Source organism: Theropithecus gelada, chromosome 4 (genome assembly GCF_003255815.1).
Source record: "Theropithecus gelada isolate Dixy chromosome 4, Tgel_1.0, whole genome shotgun sequence".
Lineage (NCBI taxonomy): Eukaryota > Metazoa > Chordata > Mammalia > Primates > Cercopithecidae > Theropithecus > Theropithecus gelada.
Window position 1 is genome coordinate 38,027,968 of NC_037671.1, and position 18,495 is coordinate 38,046,462.

The 18,495-nt window shown below is 48.1% G+C and overlaps 1 protein-coding gene across 3 annotated transcripts; it reads left to right on the top strand.

Annotated features, from left to right (window-relative positions):
- The first annotated feature begins 3,565 nt into the window (after positions 1–3,565).
- On the top strand, positions 3,566–16,069 carry ARMC12 (armadillo repeat containing 12). 3 transcript variants are annotated; one of them, XM_025383378.1, is made up of 6 exons: positions 3,566–3,880; positions 4,908–5,053; positions 5,266–5,400; positions 14,106–14,279; positions 14,421–14,492; positions 15,694–16,069. In XM_025383378.1, exons 1-6 carry the CDS (start codon positions 3,637–3,639, stop codon positions 16,024–16,026), a joined length of 1,104 nt encoding a protein of 367 aa, XP_025239163.1. In that variant the 5' UTR covers positions 3,566–3,636; the 3' UTR covers positions 16,027–16,069. The 3 variants fall into 3 exon arrangements, with proteins under 3 accessions (XP_025239163.1, XP_025239165.1, XP_025239166.1); XM_025383380.1 differs by having other exon boundaries at positions 3,566–3,799; XM_025383381.1 differs by having other exon boundaries at positions 3,566–3,799; positions 15,724–16,056.
- Positions 16,070–18,495: the final 2,426 nt, after the last annotated feature.

The following is an 18,495-nucleotide window of genomic DNA, read 5'->3' on the forward strand; positions in this document are numbered from 1 at the left end:
AGTAAGTCTTATTGTTTCTATTTTACAGGTGGGGAAAATGAGGCACAAGGAGACCACAAAGCTAAATCCGCGACTAAACTGGTTTTGAGACGGAGTCTCCCTCTGTTGCCAGGATGGAGTGCAGTGGTGCGATCTCGATTCACTGCAACCTCCGCCTCGTGGGTTCAAGCAGTTCTGCCTCAGCCTCCTGAGTAGCTGGGATTACAGGTACACATCACCAGCTAATTTTTGTATTTTTTAGTAGAGACGCGGTTTCCCCATGTTGGCCAGGCTGGCCACTCTGACCTTGTGATCTGCCTGTCTCCGACTCCCAAAGTGCTGGGATTACAGGCTTGAGCCACTGCGCCCTGCCCTGAACTGGTTTTGAACCCTGGCTAGAACCCGTACTTATTTACTAAACTCAAATGTACTTAACATGATGAGAACATCGGCCTTGAAGGTAAAAATGCTGGCATAGATGGCAAAGAGGTGTGTGCTTGAGCAGCCCATGTCCTTTTCCTGGGTAAGGCAGGTAAGTAACTCACAGCTGGCTGTGTGTATTTTGGCTCTCAGACTTCTCTTTAACCAGTGGTTCCAGATTTCTGGATTTGACAGAAAAAGCAAGAAAACAAGTGAAAGCCAGGTTCCCATAAAAAGCTGCAGCTTTTAATTTATGCTCCCTAAGAGCACACAGAACGTACCTACCATCTATTATCACCATCATTAAAGAAAATACTTCTGTTTTTTTGAGACAGAGTCTGGCTCTGTCACCCAGGCTGGAGTGCAGTAGTGTGATCTCAGCTCACTGCAACCTCTGCCTCCCAGGTTCAGGCAGTCCTACCGCCTCAGCCTCCAGAGTAGCTGGGACTACAGAGATGCACCACCATGCTGAACTAATTTTTGTATTTTTTGTAGAGGGGGGGTTTTGCTTGAGCCCAGGCCAGGCTCGAAACTCCTGGGCTCAAGAGATCCACTCACCTCAGCCTCCCAAAGTGCTGAGACTACAAGTGTGAGCCACCACGCCTGACCTAATAAATACATTTTAATTCTCAAAATAGGAATGACATCATCTGAATCTGTTAGTCCCAGCCAGGCACGGTGGCTCATGCCTGTAATTCCAGCACTTTGGGAGGCCAAGGCGGATGGATTGCCTGAGCTCAGGTGTTCGAGACCAGACTGGGCAACATGGCAAAACCCTGTCTCTACCAAAAATACAAAAAATTAGCCCGGTGTGGTGGCGCATGCCTGTAGTCCCAGCTACTTGGAAGGCTGAGGCGAGAGGATTGCTTGAGTCTGGGAGGCAGAGGTTGCAGTGAACCAATATCACACCACTGAGCTCCAACCTGGGTGAGAGAGTGAGACCCCGTCTCAAAAAAGAGAAAAAAAAAAAAGAAGGAAAACAATTATTCCCAAGAAAAGATGGTCAATGGACTTTATGCTAACAAATAGATATTCTATTGTGTTTTTTTGTTGTACTGTGGACTAGTGAAAATGTCACTCTAGGAATAACTCTGCCTCTAATCTCTCTGAATCATTTGAGGGCAGAACCAGAAGAAATGGGCCTTAGGTGTGGCAGGAGGGAGTTAGGTTGCAGCCAAGAAAGAACACTTTTTGCAGGTCTTTAAAGAACAGGTGAGCCTTACATGTGCTTAGGAAGTGAGGGTTGCAGAATCAGCTCCATGGGATGGAGGGGCCAGTAACTCTGGGTCCCACCCTGGAGAAGGGCAGAGCAAGGACATTGCCTTGAGGAATTTATTCTCAGATCCACCAAAGTAGTCTTGGAACCTAAATGACAGCTCCCATCAGGCAGCCGTTTTCTGCTGAGTTCAGTGGAGATGCGATGGGGTTGCATGGCAGTAGGGGGGCTTCGTGGGCTTCTACTCACCCCTCACCGCAGGGAGTTCATGCAGTCATCCACCTTGGGGCTGAGTGGAGTGCCAGGAATGACCCTTGAGGAGGCATGAGGACGGGAAGAGAATGGCCACCCAGGAGTGTTGCTTGTTCCCCGCCTGCCGCCTAGGGTGTACTGGGCCAAGGCTCTGAGTGGGCAGGCCTGGCTGGCCATGGCATCATTGGATATGCTGTTTGCCTGTTTCTCTACCTCCTTCCATCCTGGGTGCAGCCCAGGACTCAGAGCCTTCTGTCCCCGTTCTCCCAAAAAAGGGCTCAGGGCCAGGTGGGTGAACACCTGTTCTGGTGCAGCATGCTCAGCACTGGCCGTGGGCGTCACCCTAGTTTGGAACTGGCCACTTGCCTGTTCTGTGACAGAGAGTGGGGTCAGAGGGTGTAGGGAGACTATGGTGGGGAAGAGGGAAGGGTCTGGTCTCACCTGCCCCATCCTAGTGGTGGGGATCAAGGCCTCCACAGGTAGGCTCACATCCTCTGGGGTGGTGGCATCTTCTGACTCCAGCCTCATTGTACTTCTGGGGAGGCTGAGAGTTGGTACTTCCAGATTTAGCTGAAAGGCACAGACTTACTCACATTTTAATCTTTGAGTTTTACAATGGTAAATCTGAATCCCTTTAGGTTACAAATGCAGAAACAGACTAAGGCAAAGGCAATCCTTTCTCCTCCAAGGTCACTCTGGTTAGATGGGTCTGGAGCCCCAGTTACTAGACACTGTCATTGTTCTGCCCCCAAGTCCTTAAAGAATGGTAGAACATGACTTAAACCACCTGCTAAGTACAAGATTCTAGGCTGGAGATGCAAAGGTTGCTGTCCTCAAGAGCTTTTTATCAAACAGGTAAACTTTAGGGCAACGCGCAGATGCTGGAAAGGGTGGATTTGCCTCAGAGTCTGTGCATGCTTTCTAAGATGCTCCCCTCCTTTTCATCCTCTGATGCAGGGAGGGAACCCTACCTGAAGAAACACCCTAAGGCCCAGGGGTAGATCTCAGGTGGAGCGATCACAGATGGGAAGGCCCGGAAAGAAAAGGAACAGGGTTGTCAATAGGCATACCCCAAACACCCCTCCCAGAAATGCCCTAAGGGCTCAGCCCAGAAATGGACCTCTGCTGCCCTCTAATGGCAGAAGGGCAGCCTCTGGCACTACCTACTGGGGCCCCACCTTAAGGAAGAGGAGATGTGAAGGACCCTTCTGCCCTCTCCCCTTTTATTCCCCTTCCGTCTTATGTTTCATCTCCTGTGGTCTCTAAAGCAGAATCTTCTCTTTTTTTTTGAAATGGAGTCTTGCTCTGTTGCTTAGGCTGGAGTACAGTGGCATGTCGGCTCACTGCAACCTCAACCTCCCACGCTCAAGTGATTCTCCTGCCTCAGTCCCTTGAGTAGCTGGGATTACATGTGTATGCCATGACGCCTGGCTAATTTTTTTGTATTTTTAGTAAAGACGAGGTTTCACCATATTGGCCAGGCTGGTCTCGAACTCCTGACCTCAAGTGGTCCGCCCACCTCGGCCTCCCAAAGTGCTGGGATTACAGGTGTGGGCCACTGTGACTGGCCCCATCTGCTCTCAAGCACCCCTGGCTGCCCCATTTCCTGACCACTACCCTCCATCCCATCATCTCCCCAGTTTCCTTTGTTGCCTGGGTTCCAATTCTGGTACCCTGGTTCCTGACCCTGCCAGAGTTCTGGTTCCGGAAGGTCCCCCATAGGTGCCTTGGGCCTGGCTCTCACCCAGGCCCAGGGCAACACTGAAGTCATGGGCAAGAGCATCCCCCAATACCTGGGGCAACTGGACATCCGCAAAAGTGTAGTGAGCCTGGCCACAGGCGCCGGGGCGATCTACCTGCTCTACAAGGCCATCAAGGCCGGCATAAAATGCAAACCGCCCCTCTGTACCAACTCACCCATCTGCATCGCCCGTGAGTGTCCGGGCCCTGGGGAGAGGGCTCTGCCCCAGGAGGCACCTGCTCCCGAGGCCTCTGCTGTGGGAGGGCCCAAAGGTGACGCCTCCAAGTTCCTCTTTCCTTTGTCTTTCTCTTCTCCACCTTCCTCAAGCCCACCCTGCAGCGCCCTAGGCAAGGCCCTGCTAGAGATGCTAGCTCAGGGTCCCTGGATCTCACTCAAGTGGATCCTCAGACTCATCTTGCAGGTCTCCAAATGCTACATTTCCTCTGGCTCGCAGGATTCCACTTCCACTTCTCGGAAACTTGGTGTCAGCAGCTCCCCGCATTTTCTGCCCCAGGAACTTGAGGCTTTAAGGAAAGGGAAAATTGGAGGACTTACTATATGCCCAGAGCTTCCACTCTGGGCATATAGTCCACATGTTCTTTTGTGCAGAGTAGGAAAATGAGCCCCTTCTGCAAGACTCTTTATTGCCATCTACTGGAAGATCATTACCATATACGGGTTATGATAAAATACTGCTTGTTACCGCCAAATGCCAGACAGTTGTTAGAGTAAATGGACAAATCTATGATGGTACGTTATGGACAATACCACATTAGATAGGGTGCCCTTGTGCAGTAAACATTCGTTCAACTGTACATGGAGGTCCTGCATATGGCGAGAAGGCTTCTCCGAAAAGGCAAGGCAAGGCAAGGCCGGGCGCAGTGGCTCACGCCTGTAATCCCAGCACTTTGGGAGGCCGAAGTGGGCGAATCATGAGGTCAGGAGCTTGAGACCAGGAGCTCGGGACCATCCTGGCTAACACGGTGAAACCCCGTCTCTACTAAAAAATACAAAAAAATTAGCTGGGCGTGGTGGCAGGCACTTGAAGTCCCAGCTACTCAGGAGGCTGAGGCAGGAGAATGGCATGAACCCAGGAGGCAGAGCTTGCAGTGAGCAGAGATCGCGCCACTGTACTCCAGCCTGGGTGACGGAGTGAGACTCCGTCTCAAAAAAAAAAAAAAAAAAAAGAAAGAAAAGGCAAGACAGCCTTGTCCCCAGGCCCCTGTCCCCCACTTCCCAACCCCATTCTTTCATCACTTCTGAGTCCACAGCCTGAACTGGGCTGGGGTGGCTGTCTAGGCCTGGCAGTCGAACGAGAGCGGCACGGGCGGGACTCAGGTGAGCTCCGGAGGCTCCTCAACTCTTTGGAGTGCAAACAGGATGAGTACGCCAAGAGCATGATCCTGCACAGTATCACTCGCTGTGTGTACTTGCTGGAGGCTGAGGTGAGGGAAGGGAAGCAGGAGGTCCCACCTAGCCGGCCCGGCCCCTGGGGGTTACGGCCGATCCCTGCCCCTGGAATGGCCAGACTGTATCCTGGGACCTCTCTCTGGCTGATAGTGGGAGGGGTGTGCTGAGGGATCTTGGTGACGTGGGGGTCAGTGGGCCCAGAACACCCGCTTCTCCTGCCTCTTCCATCTCTCCCCACATACTCCAGGCCTCTGCTTGTACTACGGATGACATCGTGTTGCTGGGCTACATGCTGGATGACAAGGACAACAGTGTCAAAACCCAAGCTCTGAATACACTTAAAGCTTTCTCTGGCATCAGAAAATTCAGGCTTAAAATCCAGGTGAGCCTAGGGATGAGTGGTGGGGCACGCAGGATGCCTGTAGTCCTTAAGTCCTTTAATTGCCATAGGATAAATGGGCATGTTCCGGAAGTTTGTTTGGGTGTGAATTTGTAACCCAGAAATAAGTGGGAAAATGGTGGTCAGATTCCCAGCAGGGTCATGAGGCCTTTGAATTTCAGGATGAAACTGAATTGAGGCACTAGTGGTATCTCTCCACCCCAAATAGAAGGACCCCCGCTACCCCACAAGCTCCCTGCTACTGCCACTGCCACGTTTTTCTGACACCAACCAATTCCCAACACTGGCTGGGTGTTCAACAATTCAATTCAGTTCAGACACTATCCATAGTTAGGGCAGACCTCACAGGTTAAGTGCTGAGTCCCCCAAGACTTCCCCCCAACTTCAGGTACCAGTCATAGGTCTGACTTCCGACTGGCCCGCTATGAATTCGGGGGTTCCCACAACTCCCTTTTTAGATTTAGTAATTTGCTAAAATGGCTCCCAGAACTCAGGAAAGTACTTTACTTACTGCTACTGTTTTTCAATAAAGGACACAACTCAGGAACAGCCAAATGGAGGAGACACATAGGGCAGGGTGTCAGGGACGGAGCTTCCAGGCCTATTCCCAGACCAAACTGAGGGTCGGGCTGCTATTGCTCGTGGCCCAATAACGAGATGCAGATGAACTGGGGAGGAAGAGAGTTTTTATTTCTGTAACCGGTTACAGGGAGAAGGCCTGGACATTATCGCCAGACCAACTCAAAATTACAAAGTTTTTCAGAGCTTGTTACCTTCTAAGCTATATGTCTATGTGTAAGTGTGCATTTATCTAAAGACATAAGTGATTAACTTCTTTTAATCTATAACTAAGGTCTGAGTCCTAAAGACCTTCCTCTGAAGCCTCAGTAAATTTACTTAATCTAAATGGGTCCAGGTGCTGAGGTGATTACCCTTATTTTGTTTCTTGCTAAATGAAGGAGTTTTGAGGAATTCCTTCAGACCCCCAATAAACTTGTTTGTGGAGGCCTGGGGAGCTTCCTCAGACCCCCAGTAAAACTTGTTTAATCCTGAATGGGTCCCATTAAGAATTCCTTCGTTATTTTGTCATGCTTTAAGGTCCAGGAAAGGCCTAAGCAAAACTCTTGGTGGGCTTTTGTTACATCTCAGCCTTTGTGTAACGGCCCTGGCTTTTAACATTTAACTTAACCACGCAGTCAGCACTGAAACAGTTGTTACGGAGGCCTGCCACAGGCCCACTTCAGGAGCGCCCTGCTGTTCCCAGTACCTCCACGTGTTCAACAACCAGGAAGCTCTTTGAACTCCATTGATTAGAGGTTTTTATTATGTAGTCTTGATGAATTAAATCATGTCCAGCTGCTCACCCCTCCCCAGAAGTTGGGAGCGAAGCTGAAAATCCCAACCTTCTAATCATGCCTTGGTCTTTCTGGTAACCAGAAGCTATCCAAGGGCCCTGCCTGGAGTCACTTCATTAGCATAAGCTCTGTTGTGACCAAAAAGGGTTGGTTTGCAGTAACAAAGGACACTGCTGTCACTCAGGAAATTCCAAAGGTTTCAGGAGCTCTGTTCCTGGAACTAGGGACAAAGATCAGATGTATTTTTTATACTCCATCCCCTGTGGCTGTGTTAATCGGAGGTTGGTGTCAGGGCCACGGATACCTTCACCATTTCTCCATAGAGAAAATGTAAAATACCACATGTCACTTCCCCCTTTCCCTGCTATTATACCCCCAAACTTATAGTATCCACACCCATCCTCCCTGCTTTCCTGCTGCTGCCATGAAAAAATGGCTTTCTCCTGGTCTGTGGCCAGTGATAGTCTCAATCCTGCCTCCCACCCCTTCCTTAAGGGCCTCTCTGATTGCTTATGCTCCCCGTCAGCACGCAGTAGGCTCCAACCCCTCCCATCTTACAAAGCATAAACCAAAAAACCTCTTCCTTGACCTCCACATCTCTTCCTGACAAATAGTCTATCTCTCCCAAATTAAAAACAAATAAAATACGTAAAACTTGCAAATATCGTATATGTGTAAGGTAGAAGGAATAACAATAAAACAGAACATGCCCAGGCCAAGAAATAGAGCACAGCCCCCTCCCCCATCTCAGCTGCCTCCCCCACCAGAGGCAGTCATTGCCCTGCATTTTGTTTAGCAGTTCCGAATTTTCTTTGTAGTTTTACCATATATGTATGTATCCTTGCACATTCTAGCAGGGCACAGCAGATAATAAAGAGGTAAAATAGAGTCTGGTATGTTTTTAAGCTTCATGTACATGCAAGTAGATGGTTTCTGTTCTGTGGTTGGGCAGCTCTGCCTCCTCTTTTTTTTTTTTTTTTTTTTTTTTGAGGCAGGTCTCATTCTGTTGCTCAGGCTAGAGTGCAGTGGTGCGATGTTGGCTCACTGCAGCCTTGACTTCCTGGGCTCAAGCAATCCTCCACCTCAGCCCCACTAGTAGCTACGATTACAGGTGTGCACCACCATGCCTGGCTAATTTTTGTATTTTTTGTAGAGACGGGGCCTCACTATGTGTCTCAGGCTGGCCCTGAACTCCTGGGCTCAAGGGATCCTCCCGCCTGGGTCTCTTTCACCGCTCTATGGCAGTCTCTTTCGTGACACTCTGCCACTTGCCCGTTGGCAGACATTTGCATTGTTTCCAGGTGCTTGTCACACTCACATTGTGCTGTGAACATTCTTGTGTTCATTTCCCTGTGTGCCTGAGAGGATTACAGGGTGTGTACACAGGAGTGGAATGGTTTGGTCAAAGGGTATGCCCAACTTTTCCAGGAGGGTGGTTTCCATTTTCACCCCACCAGCCCTGCACGAGTTTTCTGTTGTGTCATAACCTCACTAACATTTGATAATTTCGCATTTTTTTTTTTTAAGACAGAGTCTTGCTCTGTTGCCCAGGCTGGAGTGCAGTGGCATGATCCCGGCTCACTACAACCTCTGCCTCCCAGGTTCAAGCAATTCTTGTGCCTCAGCTTCCAGAGTAGCTGGAATCACAGGCGTGCACCACCACGCTTGGCTAATTTTTTTGTATTTTAGTAAAGACAGGGTTTCACCATGTTGACCGGGCTGGTCTCAAACTCCTGGCCTCAAGTGATCTGCCTGTCTGGGCCTCCCAAACTGCTGGGATTACAGATATGAGCCACCGTGTGTGATCCACATTTTACTTTTTGGTATCAAACTTTTTTGGGGAAAAACTTCTCTTTACATGTATCCTCAAAATATGCACAACTATGATATATCAATAAAAGCAAACACACAAAAGAATAAAAACAGATTGAGAAACAAACAGAAAAATATACCTGGAGAGATCTCTGCTTGCTGCCTTATCCCTCAGCCTTCTCAAGTGCAGTGGTGCGATCTTGGCTCACTGCAACCTCCACCTCCAGGACTCAAGTGATCCTCCCACCTCAACCTCCCTAGTAGCTGGGATTACAGGCATGCATCAATACACCCGGCTAATTTTTGTACTTTTTGTAGAGGTGGGGTTTTGCCATGTTGTTCAGGCTGGTCTCAAACTCCTGAGCTCAAGTGATCCACCCGCCTCAGCCTCGCAAAGTGCTGGGATTGCAGGTGTGAGCCACCACGCCTGGTCAGGTTGTGATTCTCAAGCATATTATAATCACCTGGAGAGCTTGTTAAAAGCAAATATTTTGGCTGGGCATGGTGGTTCAAGCCTGTAATCCCAGCACTTTGGGAGGCTGAGTTGGGCAGATCACCTGAGGTCAGGAGTTCGAGACCAGCCTGGCCAATGTGGTGAAACTGTCTCTACTAAAAATACAAAAATTAGCCAGGCGTGGTGGCGGGCGCCTGGCTACCCGGGAGACTGAGGCAGGAGAATCACTTGAACCCGGGAGACGGAGGCTTGCAGTGAGCCAAGATAGCACCGTTGCACTCTAGCCTGGGCCACAGAACGAGACTCCATCTCAAAAAACAAAAACCAAAAAAACAAAACAAAGATTTTGGGACTGCATGCCCAGAGAGTTCAGTTCAACAGGAGAACTTTTTCACAAATCCCCCAGGAAATTCTGATGCAGGCAGCCTGAGCCCCTTTCTTCCTTTTCTCCAGTGTCTTTTTCCTGAGGGCCTGACCCCTGGTTTCTTTTCAGGTGAAAGTAGTTACTCCTTGGTCTAAATTTCCATCTAGCTGTGCCCTTCTGGATCTCTGCAGCCTGTGGGCTCCCCTGCCTTCCCCATGGCCAGCTGCTACTAGGCATATCCACTTAGATGCCCTCCAAGTTCTCTAACCCAACATATCCAAAATGGAGCTCACCCCATTCCCTAAATCAGCCCACTCTCTCTAGGGGGCTCTTGGACCATCAGGCCCTTTGGGTCTGCCTCAAGGCTCTCAGCATAAAGTGCATGATTGGCGATGGGCTGCACCTCCTTGCCCTAACCCCAGCAATGTACGATGCATGCTTTGCGCTCTCACATGCTCCCCTGCTGCTGTTCCCTCATTCTAAAACCCTGTCCCAGACTTGCTGACTCCCGCCTGTCCTGCAGGTCTCCACGGTTTTTGAGGGGTAGGGGAAGGGAAGAGCAGGGTACTGATGGGAGTGCTCACTTCCACTCCAGAACTCTGCTTACTTCTTACATGGCTCATAAAGGTGCAGCTCGTGAGGTTACCTGTCTTTGGTAATACCTCTAGGTCTAAGCATCTTACTTTTTTTTGAGACGGAGTTTCGCTCTTGTTGCCCAGGCTGGAGTGCAATGGCGCGATCTCGGCTCACCGCAACCTCCGCCTCCCGGATTCAAGCGATTCTCCTGCCTCAGCCTCCCAAGTAGCTGGGATTACAGGCATGCGCCACCACACCCGGCTAATTTTTTGTATTTGTAGTAGAGATAGGGTTTCTCCAAGTTGGTCAGGCTGATCCCAAACTCCCAAGCTCAGGTGATCTGCCTGCCTCGGCCTCGCAAAGTGCTGGGATTAAAGGCGTGAGCCACCGCCTCCTGCACGCATCTTGCATCCTAGGACCCAAGATCCCTTTATTCACTCAATAAATGTAATATTGAACACTTTGTGCCAACATGCTCTCTAAGCACAGGAGAGAAAGCAGTAAACAGAGCAGGGAAGATCCCTGTGCTTGTGGAATTTATATTCTAACATGGCAAGGCAAGCAATACACAAATAAGTAAACTATATAGTGTGTTTCATGTGGTAAGTGCCATGGAGTAAAATAAAAGTTGGGGAGTGGATAAAGGAGACTGGGTAGGGGTGATGTAGTTTTCAAGAAGAAAATCTTGAATCCAGGAGGCCTGTAATCCCAGCTACTCAGGAGGCTGAGGAAGGAGAATCACTTGAACCCAGGAGGTAGAGGTTGCAGTGAGCCAAGATCACGACACTGCATTCCAGCCTGTGTGATGGGAGTGAGATTCCATCTCAAAAAAAAAAAAAAAAAAAGGGAGAAGAAAATCTCTTGGGATGTTGGGTTTGGTGAAGAGTTCATGACACCAAAAGCATGATCTATAAAAGGAAAATCAATACATTGGACTTTATTAAAATTAAAAACATTTGCTCCATGAAAGATCCTGTTAAGAGGATGAAAAAAGCTGCAGACTGGGAGAGTATATTTGTTTTTTTGTTGTTTTTTTGTTTGTTTGAGATGGAGTCTTGCTCTGTCACCCAGCCTGGAGTGCAGTGGCGTGATTTCGGCTCACTGCAACCTCCGCCTCCCGGGTTCACGCCATTCTCCTGCCTCAGCCTCCTGAGTAGCTGGGACTACAGCCATGCACCACCACGCCTGGCTAATTTTTGTATTTTTAGTAGAGATGGGGTTTCACCATGTTGGCCAGGATGGTCTCGGTCTCTTGACCTCATGATCCGCCTGCCTTGACCTCCCAAAGTGCTTGGATTAGAGGTTTGAGCCACCGTGCCTGGCTGGGGGAGTAGATTTGAAAATCGCATATCTGATAAAGGACTCAGCTAAATTATATCAAGTCTTTTCAAAACTGAATATTAGGCTGGGCACGGTGTATCATGAGGTCAGGGGTTTGAGACCAGCCTGGCCAGCATGGTGAAACCCCGTCTCTACTAAAAATACAAAAACTAGCCAGGTGTGACGGTGGGCACCTGTAATCCCAGTTACTCAGGGGACTGAGACAGGAGAATCACTTGAACCTAGGAGGTGGAGGTTGCAGTGAACTGAGATCATGCCACTGCATTTGAGCCTGGGTGACAGAGTGAGACTACATCTAAAAACAAAAACAAAAACAACCCTGAATGTTAAAACAAGGAGTCCAATTAGGAAATGGGCAAAAGACATGAACAGATATTTCACTGAAGAGAATATATGGATGGCAAATAAGCACATGAAACCATGTGTAATATCACCAGCCATTAGGGAAATGCAGTGAAGACCACGCTGAGATATTACTGTGCACCTATTAGAAGATCTAAAATCAAAATTAGTGACAATACCAAATGCTGGCAAAGATATAGAAAAACTGGATCTTTCCTATATTGCTGGTGGGAATATAAATGGTACAGCAGCCACTCTGGAAAATAGTTTGGCAGTTTCTTTCAGAACTAAACATACATTTACCAACTAGCAGTTGAACTCTTGGGCATTTATCCTAGAGAAATGAAAACTTACATCTGCACAAAAACCAGTACACGATTGTTGATAGCAGTTTTATGTGGAATAGACCCAAACTGGAAACAACCAAAAATGTCTGTCAATAGGTGAATAGTTAAACAAACTGGTATAGCCATTACCATGGAATGCTACTTAGTAATAAAAATAAAAACGTAATATTGATATGCACAACAACTTGGATGGCTCTCAAGGGCATTATGCTGAGTGAAAAAAGCCGATCTCAAATGATCACATAAAGTGTGATTTCATTTATATAATATTCTCAAACTTAAAGGGTCATATATAGAGATGGAAAACACAAGTGGTTGCCTGGGCTTTGGGCTGGGGGAGCAGGTGGGAGTGACTCTAAAGGGGTCTCTTGAGAGAGATCTTTGTGGCAATGGGACAGTTCTGGTGGGATAATCTGTTGGCTGCAGTTGTGGTTACACAAATATATGCATGTGCTGAAATGACATAGAACTATGCACACATATTGCACCAACACCAATTTCTTAGTTTTGAAATTGTACTATAATGCAAGATATGACCATAGAGGGGAACTGGGTGAAGAGCACTGGGACCTCGCTGTACTATTTTTGCAACTTCCTGTAAATTTATAATCGTTTCAAAATAAAGGCCGGGCGCAGTGGCTCATGCCTTGTAATCCCAGCATTTTGGGAGACCGAGGTGGGCGTATTACCTGAGGTCAGGAGTCCAAGACTAGCCTGGCCAACATGGCGAAACCCCGTCTCTACTAAAAATACAAAAATTAGTTGAGCACGGTGGTGTACACCTGTAATCCCAGCTACTCAGGAGGCTGAGGCAGGAGAATCGCTTCTACCCGGAAGGCGGAGGTTGCAGTGACCCGAGATGGCACCACTGCACTCCAGCCTGGGCAACAGAGTGAGACTGTCTCAAAATAAATAAATAATAAAAAACAAAATTTAAAAAACGAAAATGTGTGTTACACATGACAATGCTATAGAGAAAAATAAAATAACAGTGGGGGGTGGTAAGGAAGGCTGGGATGGGGGTGGTTAGAGAAGGCCTTACTGAGAAGGTAACATTTTAATGAAGTCTTAAAGGAGGTGTGAGAGTGAGTTGTGAGTCTCTGGGGATAGAGTGTGCTAAGCAGAGAGCACAGCCTACGCAAACACCCTAAGACAGGTGTGTACCTGGCATGTTCACAGAATGTGTAAGAGGCCATTGTGATGGGAACCTTGGTCATGAGGGAGAGAAGAGAAGATGGAGTCCAAGAAATAGTAGGGAGAGCAGGGCAGATCACATTGGACCGTATGCCACTGTAAGGACTTTAGCTTTTACACTGAATGAAATGGGGGCTCTTGAGCAGAGGGGTGACATGTCTAACATGTCAGCTGCTCTGAAAGTAGATGCAGAATGGAAGCAGGGAGACAGGAGGCTATTGCAGAAATCCTGGTGAGATGCCAGTGGCTTGAAAGAGGGCAGTAGAAGTTGGGGTGAGGAGAAGTGGCTTGAATTTTGATAGATTTTGAAGGTAGTGCCTACAGGATTTTCTGAAGGATTGGAAAAGGAGTGTGAGAGAAAGAAAGGAGTTGATGCCAACAATTTTTGGCATGAGCCACTGGAAGGAAAGTGTAACCCATAGCTGAGACAGGGAAAGCTATAGAAGGAGCAGGTCTGGGGATGGGGGAGCGTGTTAACCCTGAGAGCTCTGTTAGACATTCAGGGAGAAAAGTGGAATTGGCAGCTGCATATATGAGTCTAGAGTTCAGGGGAGGGGCAACATAGCTGGAGCTAGAGACATAAAGGGGAGAATCACCAGCATGTGGATTGTAGTTAACATTATGAGTCTGGATGATACCGGTACGGGAGTGAGGAAGGTAGAAAAGAGGAGGTTGGGCAGAAGAGCTAGGAAAGAAGTCTGTATAAAAAAAAAAAAAAGCCAAATAAAGAATTTCAAGGCGTGGGAGTGGGTAATTGGGTCAAATGATGTTGAGAGTTAGGGAGAATTGTCTATTGGGTTTGGCCCAGGGGACATCCATGGGGAGAGTGAAGAGTAAAGTCAGATACCTGGATAGTGGTGATCACCTGTAAAAGTAAGCCCTTTTGTTCTCCCCCACTCCAGGAACACTCCATCAAAGTACTCGAACTGATCTCCACCATCTGGGACACAGAACTGCACATTGCGGGCCTCAGACTCCTCAACAACCTTCCGCTGCCCGACTATGTGCATCCACAGCTGCGACGGGTGATGCCTGCCTTGATGGAGATCCTGCAGTCAGACTACATCCTGGCACAGGTGCCTGAGGACCATGGCCAAGGCCCTGCCTTGCTGACCAGCCCTAGCACAGCACTTAGAGAGAGGAGCAGAGGTTGATGTCTTCCTTGCTCAGGCTCAGACTCACCTGCCTTCTCATGCTTTACTCTTTCCTTTATTCAGGTGCAAGCCGTACGACTGCTGAGCTACCTGGCACAGAAGAATGACCTTCTCTATGACATTCTCAACTGCCAGGTGAGAAAGAAATTGAAGAGGGGCTGATGAATGGCAACTCAGGTATAGGGGGAGGGAAGAATCATAGCATCTCCAGACAGATTTACCCCTGATGAGTTGTTTTAGTTATCTTCCTGCCTCTGCACTAAATGCATTGAAAATCATCCCTGTTCTGTTCCCTGCAGTAGAAGGAGATGCCATTTTGTTGGGAGAGGGATTCCCTTTTTTTTTTTTTTTTTTTTTTGAGACCGAGTCTTACTCTGTCGCCCAGGCTGGAGTGCAGTGGCGTGATCTCAGCTCACTGCAAGCTCCGCCTCCCGGGTTTGTGCCATTCTCCTGCCTCAGCCTCCCGAGTAGCTGGGACTACAGGCGCCCACCAGCACGCCCAGCTAATTTTTTGTATTTTTAGTAGAGATGGGGTTTCACCGTGTTAGCCAAGATGGTCTCGATCTCCAGACCTCATGATCTGCCCACCTCGGCCTCCCAAAGTGCTGGGATTACAGGCGTGGACCACTGCGCCTGGCTGGGATTCCCCTTTGAGGAGTTCCCTGAACTCTGAGAGTTAGGGACACAGGAGACAAAACAAAAGTTAATGTAGGTATTTTAATATTGGGGGGAAATTACTATGGTAAAGAGCCTTATTAGGGATAGAAAAAGTTACTCTGTGATAATCAGTGGTTCAGTTCACCAGAACAGTAGGGCAACTCGAAACTTGTATGCACCTAATAACATAGCCTCAAAATATATATGACAAAAATTGAAAGGAGAAATTGACAAATATACCACTACAGTGGGAGATTTGGAATATTTTTACCACTCTGGCAGCAACTGATAGATTAAAAAACCAAAACTAGTGAGGATATACTCTTAGTGAATAACACAAATAAGCTTGAGCCATTAGACATACCCAGAACAGTCTACAAGGATTAAATGCACAGTCCTCTCAAGCGCACACACAATATTTAAGAAGTTACACACTAAGCCTTAAAGTTTGTCTCAACAAATTTTCCAGAATGAATATTATCATATCATTCTTTTTTTTTTTTTATCACAAGGCAATTAAGTTAGAGGATAATAATGAAAGAAAAACTAAAATATTACTACATACCTGAGTCTGAAATTTAGGCATGTTTGGGAGTTTAGGCAATAGGAGTATACAAGAACAAGAATTTTATAACTTGCCTAGGAGTTTATTCTCATTTTTTCTCTATTCCCATCACAGGTTCACTCCAACTTCCTAAACCTGTTCCAGCCCACACAGCCAGGGAGTCTCCTGTATGAGGTACTGGTGTTTGCTGAGCGGCTGAGTGAGGGCCGGAACGCACCCCACTACCGCGCGGTGAAATGGCATTACAACGAACAGTCCCTGCATGAATCCCTCTTTGGGGAAGAGTCGCGACTGGCAGACCGACTGCTTGCCCTGGTCATCCACCCTGAGGAGGATGTTCAGATCCAGGCATGCAAGGTCATTGTCAGCCTGCAGTATCCCCAGGACTTGAGATCCCGGCCCTCCTCCTGCCAGCCCAGTCGTTCATACTTTAAAAACACGGAATAAAATTAAGGAGAGCCAATAAATGAGTATGGGATAGAAACTTGAAGTTTCCTGAAGTTTGATTGTCTGTCGGTGGCCTTCCAGGGCTGGATGGAGATTTCATTCAGTGTAACTTCTGCTCCAGAGTGTGGCGCAGCATGGGCTTTTCTCCCAAAGCACATCCCCACTTCTATGTTTGGGGGACTGGCTCCCCTCTCCTCCCTCCCTTCCTCTCTCTCTCTCTTTCTTCTTTCTTTTTCTTTCGATGGAGTCTTGCTCTGTTGCCCAGGCTGGAGTGCAATGGCACAATCTTGGCTCACTGAAACCTCCGCCTCCTGGGTTCACGCCATTCTCCTGCCTCAGCCTCCTGAGTAGCTGGGACTACAGGCGCCCACCACCACGCCCAGTTAATTTTTGTATTTTTAGTAGAGATGGGGTTTCAGCATGTTGGCCAGGCTGGCTCTTGCTGCTTTTCAAATCAGTGTGGAGCCATTGCTTTCAGGGGGTTGGAAGAAGGCAGGCTTGGGGATTGAAGCCAAAGATAATCAACAGGACACAGGATAGCATTGGGTTAATTAGGATGGGCGAGGCTATGCCACAGTAACAACACTCACACCTCAGTGGCTTAAACATGGCAAAGGCTAATTCTTGTTTACACTGCATGCCCATTGCAGATCAGCGGTGGGGGTGGAAGGGCAGGCCTCTGCTTCACAACATCCTCACACACAGACCCAGGCTGAGGGAGGCTTCTTCATTGTGTTTCTACAACTATTACAGAAGGACAGGGAACGTGGCAGTGATAAGTGTCATCACTTCTGCTCACATCTCATTAGCCAAAGGGAGTAAGGAAGATCATTCTTTCCACGTGTCCAAGCAAGAACTGATGATGCTTGGTGACAGCATTAATGACAGAGATCTGGGGCATACTGGGTCAGAAAGGGAGCTCTGGAATCAGAGTGCTATCTTGAAGTCCCAGCTCTGTCACTTACTAACTGTGTGACCTCAGGGAAGCCATTAAACCTATTCAAGCTTCAGGCCCCTCATCTGTCAAATGCATATAATAATAGTACTGATTTCATGAGGCTGTTGGGAAAAAGAAAGGGGGATTGTATGAGTTAAAGAATGTAAGCCACAGTGTTCTGCATGCATTCCTCAAAGATGGGCTCTGAGGAGCTATGAAATCATCACTGAGAAAGCCGGGCGCGGTGGCTCATGCCTGTAATCCCAGCACTTTGGGAGGCTGAGGCGGGCAGATCACCCGAGGTTGGGAGTTCAAGACCAGCCTGACCAACATGGAGAAACCCTGTCTCTACTAAAAATACAAAATTAGCCAGGTGTGGTGGCACACGCCTGTAATCCCAGCTACTTGGGAAGCTGCAGCAGGAGAATTGCTTGAACCCAGGAGGCAGAGGTTGCAGTGAGCCGAGATTGCACCATTGCACTCCAGCGTGGGCAACAACAGTGAAACTCCATCTCAAAAAAAAAAAAAAAAAAAAAAGAAATCATCCCTGGGGAGGTCCTTGGGGAGTGTTGCCTCCAGCGTTTCTCCAGTCTCTTCAGGTTATAGGCACTGGGGAGTCCTGAAATCCTCCATGAAGCACCCTGAAAAGTCATTGAAACTTAAGCTTTGGAAACCAGAACAATGGTGTGAGTAATATAACGCCATAACCACGAAGTTTCCTGAAACAAGAAGACTGTCAAACCAAATATGGTCACCTGGCCCTCATTCATTGTTTTATCTGTGAATCCTTGCTGGGAAACAGTAGGGATTGCTAATGGTTTAAGAAAATGCTAGGCCGGGCGCAGTGGCTCAAGCCTGTAATCCCAGCACTTTGGGAGGCCGAGACGGGCGGATCACGAGGTCAGGAGATTGAGACCATCCTGGCTAACACGGTGAAACCCCGTCTCTACTAAAAAAATACAAAAAACTAGCTGGGAGAGGTGGCGGGCGCCTATAGTCCCAGCTACTCGGGAGGCTGAGGCAGGAGAATGGCGTAAACCCGGGAGGTGGAGCTTGCAGTGAGCTGAGATCCGGCCACTGTACTCCAGCCTGGGCGACAGAGCGAGACTCCATCTCAAAAAAAAAAAAAAAAAAAGAAAATACTATGTGAGAGAAACCTAATGTTGGAGCTATTCCCAGCCTGAGTCTGCTCAATCTAGGACAAAGAAGCTGGTCCAGCCACGGGCTCCTGGTGTTCTTCAGAAGTAGGATTTGAAAACCAGTCTCGTCCAGGACCAACCCTGGCATGGAAAACAAACCCAAAAAGGAAAAGTGACTTGCTCAAGGTCACATGACTGGTCTAGGGCAGAAATAGGATTAGAACCTCCTACTACTGAGCTTTTCTTTTCCCCTCACATGCTTTGATCCAAGCCTAAGAGTGGGTCATGGATTCTAACCAAAACCTATGGAAATTGAGGAGGATCTTGATGCTTCTGGATTTTAGAGGCCAGTTTAGGACTGAAGTACTTAAGGAAATCTCACCACTTAATCCC

Bases quoted from the DNA above. Each gene is read 5' to 3' on its own strand.
- ARMC12 (XM_025383378.1), top strand. From the start codon at position 3,637: ATGGGCAAGAGCATCCCCCAATACCTGGGGCAACTGGACATCCGCAAA. The intron at 5,401-14,105 runs GTGAGCCTAGGG...CCCCCACTCCAG, and splicing joins AATTCAGGCTTAAAATCCAG to GAACACTCCATCAAAGTACT. The intron at 14,493-15,693 runs GTGAGAAAGAAA...TTCCCATCACAG, and splicing joins ATGACATTCTCAACTGCCAG to GTTCACTCCAACTTCCTAAA.